This window comes from Terrapene carolina, unplaced genomic scaffold (assembly GCF_002925995.2).
Source record: "Terrapene carolina triunguis isolate 2854851 unplaced genomic scaffold, T_m_triunguis-2.0 Scaffold69, whole genome shotgun sequence".
In the NCBI taxonomy this organism is placed as follows: domain Eukaryota; kingdom Metazoa; phylum Chordata; order Testudines; family Emydidae; genus Terrapene; species Terrapene triunguis.
Window position 1 is genome coordinate 36,333,617 of NW_020664420.1, and position 4,775 is coordinate 36,338,391.

At 44.4% G+C, this 4,775-nt stretch overlaps 1 protein-coding gene across 1 annotated transcript in view; it reads right to left on the reverse strand.

The window, feature by feature from the left end:
• The window catches only part of CMYA5 (cardiomyopathy associated 5), a 41,801-nt gene that overhangs the window by 15,387 nt on the left and 21,639 nt on the right, over positions 1-4,775 (reverse strand). The window contains exon 7 of the mRNA XM_026649231.1: positions 2,737-2,883. Coding sequence (XP_026505016.1) covers positions 2,737-2,883 — 147 coding nt within the window. The remainder of the gene's footprint in view (positions 1-2,736; positions 2,884-4,775) is intronic.

A 4,775-nucleotide genomic window follows, 5' to 3' on the forward strand; every position in this document is an offset into this window, starting at 1 on the left:
AAAAAAAAAAAAAAAAAAAAAAAAAAGTAGTAAGAATTACATGCAGTTTATTCTGTAGTTTAAATGATAGTGCCCTATGCTTTGGAGCTGAAGGACCCAAGTTCAAACCCTCCAGAAAGAACCCATGAGAAATCATTATGTAAATTCATGCAGTTCAGAGTTTCCTTAACAAGTTAATTTAGATCAGGGGTTCTCCCATGACTTTATGAATTAAACTGTGCAACAGTGTGATGCTGGCAGACCAGGTGCCAGCTCATGCTAAGGCCCATAGGCATCAACTGAAGACTGACCAATATATAGCTGGGAACCAGTCTGGCTCACCTGTGTGTTAGTATTGTTAAAATAGGTATTACAGTTATAAAAATGTGTTTCGTGTAGACTTTGTGAAACGCTTGTAGGAAGCTGCATGTATTCATCTCATTTATAACATCTGTACCCCGTTATAAGGTTATATTAAGGGTTTGTATTGTAAACCTCTGTAATTGTATAAATCAAACAAGAATGAAACATTAATTAATGTAAAATGCTGGCTTCCTACAGAAGGTGTTAGGTACTGTCCATCAAGAAGGTCCATTGTAACCAAATGAGACATTGTGAAACATCAAAGAACAAAGACTTTGTTAATAGTATTCCTCCCTCACCCCATGAAGAGGAGGCGAATGTGTGAACTCATCCCATCAGCTTGAATTTGGGGGAGAAGGCAATAAAAATCCCTAACACAAAGAAACTATCTCTATGCTGTTTGGACTCTGAAGGGCAAACATTTCTAAGCATAAGCAAGGGATCCGCAGCTGCTTAGTCTGGGTTAGCCCTAGGCTGTAACTCATTTGTGTGTGTATGTTTATCTGCTTTAATACTGGGAATAACTCTCTTTGCTTTTTCTTAGTTTATACATCTTTAGTTAGTTTATTATAGGACTAGCTACAAGCGTTGTCTTCAGTGTAAGATCTAAAGTCCAGTTGTCCTAAGGTAAGTGACTGGTCCTTTGGGACTGGGAGTAACCTGAACGTTGTTGTGATTTTTGGTGTAAGGGACCATCTATCGCAAATGCCAGCTTGCCTAAGTGGCAAGATAGACTGGAATCATTTGCAGACCCATAAAAAATTGTGAATGGACCCCTTTGGAAATCTTAGACATAGTCTGTGGACCCCCCAAGAGTCCGCGGACCATAGATTGAAAACCTCTGATTTAAAGGATCTGAATATTCCAGCCTTGTGACCTAGCAGTCGTTTCCTGAACTGATACCCTGGAGAACTAGTTTCTATTGTCAGTGATAATTTTGCAGTCCCTAGGTGTCTGAGAGGTCAGGGGGATATAGTATCTTCCACTATACAACATTACCACTAGCCCAAGAATGTAGCATCAGTGGACTCCAGAGGGAGTTCCTCTTCAGATGGATGGGCAGTGACCAAAAGATGGAAGCAGAGTGAATAGTTCATATAAAAAAATCATCCAGCTTCCAAAAGGGACAGGCATAAATAAAACAATATCAAACATATAACAGGCCAAAGAGTTAGCCTTTTAAAAAACTTTAGATTTTGTGAAAAGTATGTTGACTTTCCAGCTGGAACAACAAATTTCCACTATAGCCTGACGCCAAAAATAACATTTAGCTGCCAGAAGCCAGATTCGGAGAGTTTAGAGATCAGGGCAGGACAAAACTCTGGTGGAACATTTTTTGTGAAAATTCATGTGAATCATTTGGCCATTTAAATGTAAAGGATTTTGCACCCCCAAAACTGCGGGTTTTCACAAAATTTGGGAAGTCTGAACTTTTTTTTCCAGTTATTTTTTTGCAAAAATCTTTGGTAAAAAATATCCACTATGACTTAACATGCCACAAGATGAGACGGAGGAGGATCCAAAGACTTTGAGGCCCAGTGGATTAAGCACAGGGCTCAAAGCCACAGCTTCCACCAAGTGGTCTCAATAATACTGTTGCTTTATAAACATTATTTCATTATAAAGCATGTAAATATTATTATCCATGTTTTACCAATAGGGAAATTGAATAATCCTCCTCAGCCTGCAGAGTTTAAATGATCTGACAAAAGTCATCTAGCAAAGTAAGTGTCAGAACATGGATTAGAACACAGGACTCCTAAACCTATGCCTAATCTGCTAGATCATGGTGCCCCCAAAGCAAGTCACAAACTCTGAGCCTCAGTTTCCTAATCTGTCAAATGACGCTAATACATAATACTTATCTAATTACTTGCCGTTATTATAATTTATTATTCGTATCATGATAGTGCCTAGAATCCCCAGCCAAATCCAGGGCCTGTGTGTGCTAGGTGCTGTACATACACATAATAAGAGACACACCCCCCCAAAGAGGTTACAATTTAAATAGACAAGACAGAAAAAAGGTGGGGAAAAGTAAGTATCAATATCATCCCCATTTTATAGATGAGAAACCGAGGCACAGAGCGACTGAGCGACTTTCCCAAAGTCGCACAGTGAATGTGTGACAGAGTCAGAAATTGAACTAAAATCATTCCATTCCAATGCCTCAAGTACACGTCACGATTGGGGACATTTTAAATTCTGTGTTTTCTCAAATTTCACATATGGTAAATACATTGCTGTCATTTTACAGGTGGGGAAACTATGTGACTTGCCTATTTTCTAGTGGATGGAATCAGTGAAACACTTCTCTACATTTCTAATAGCATTGTCTAGTTAATACTGTCTCAGGAACTGAGATCTAATCTTTAAATGCCAAAATATACCTACCAGTTCTGAAAGTGGATTTGTGACTCGGTAAGCTGCATCCTGTATAGTTCACAGCCATGACCCACACACCATAATAGCGATCTGGCTCCAGGTCTTCCAAAATGCAGTAACTCTCCTTCACTGTAACTCTGTATTCTTCTACCAAGGCTAGTACAAGCACACACATACAGGTCATTAGAGAAATGCACACCTGTTAGAAACAATTTGTATGGTTTAGGGTCTCTTATATTGACCAAACAGGAGTCGATCATATCGGGGCTTGTATACAATAGGCATAACACTTGCCACAAAAATATGGTCAAGAAGGAACTAAATGAGTTCTGCAGAGTAAGGAGATAATGGGAAGGTTTATTTGTGGTCATCAGGGGTGCTGGAACTAGGGGTGCAGCAGCACCAGGGCCGGTGCAAGGATGTTTCGCGGCCTAGGCGAAACTTCCATCTTGCACCCTTCCCCGAGCCCTGCGGCAGCTCTCCACCCCCTCCCCGCCCTGAGGCGCCCACCCACGGCAGCTCCTCACCCCCACTCCGCCCTGAGGCACCCCCCCGTGGCAGATCCCCACTCCTCCCTGCCCTGGGGCGCCCCCACCCCCGCGGCAGCTCCCCACCCCCCGCCCGGCCCAGGGAGCCGTGCGGCAGCTCCTGACCCCAGCTCACCTCTGCTCCGCCCCCTCCCCGAGCCCTGCGGCAGCTCCCCCCCCGCCCTGAGGCACACCCCCCCCGCAGCAGCTCCCCGCCCCAGCTCACCTCTGCTCTGCCTCCTCCCCGAGCATGCCGTCGCTGCTCCACTTCTTCCGCCTCCCAGGCTTGCGGTGCCAATCAGCTGTTTGGCGCTGCAAGCCTGGGAGGGAGAGAAGCAGAGCGGGGTGGCGTGCTCGGGGAGGAGGCGGAGCAGAGGTGAGCTGGGGCGGGGATTTCCCCGCCGGGCCCCCCCCCCCCCTTACTTGCTGCTGGCAGCCCTCCCCGCGCCGCCCTGCCCCAGCTCCCTCCACCTTAATGCCGGCAGTGACCAGGGCAGCCGAAGATCCAGCCGCCGCGGTCGCCGCCAAAGAAAATGCCGCCCCCCAAATCCTAGCACCCTAGGCGACCGCCTAGGTCGCCTAATAGGTTGCACCAGCCCTGAGCAGCATCCCCTGGCTTGAAGAGGTTTCCATCATATACAGGGCTTAAAGTTTTGTTCAATAGCTTTCAGCACCCCCACTATACAAATTGTTCCAATGCCACTGGTGGGCACCATCAAATTTAAATTGCCAGTTGGCCTTTTATTGCACATTGCATTTCTGGAGATAGCTCAGCACCCCCTCGGCTAATTAATGTGGAGGTATTCTAGCACTTAAATTGCTTTAACTCTTTACCATTCACTCTCAAATAAAACGGCAGAATAGCAAAGTTAAGATACAAAGGGATTACTACAGGCAAATGTGCTAAGTTCTTCTTGCAAGGCATTGAGTAAAGATGTTTGAGAAACAGATGAGTGTTTTTCTGTAGGAAATTTAGATAAAAATGACTTTTTGTTTGTTTGCTTTCCACAGAAAATTTAGACTTTTTGGCAATTTAATCACAAACCAAAATATCTCCAGTTAAATTGGTGCTGCAGTGCCTCACAGGAGTTGTAGTATGGCTGCTCTCTGGGTGGAAAACATCTCCTTCTTCCCTCTTAGTAAAGGCATGCATCATAGGAATCCCTGTCTGTGGTGCATCATGGGAGATACAGTCCAACCAGAGAGCCTGGCCTATAAAGGAGAATGTAAGTGTAAAACACCCAGATTAAAATTCCCACGAGGCACTGGGACACTATTTTGAAAAGAAAAATCTTAGCTTTCAGCCAAAATTGAAAACTTTTTGGTTGGGGGCAATTGTTTTTTCAATTACATATTGAAATTTTCTCCTGAAAGTAGAGACAAGATGGGTAAGGTAATATCTTTTATTGGACCAACTTCTGCTGGAGAGAGAAGCTTTTGAGCTACACAGAGCTCTTCTTCTTCTGAAGAAGAAGTGTGTGTGTGTGTGTGTGTGTGTGTGTGTGTGTGTGTGTGTGTGTG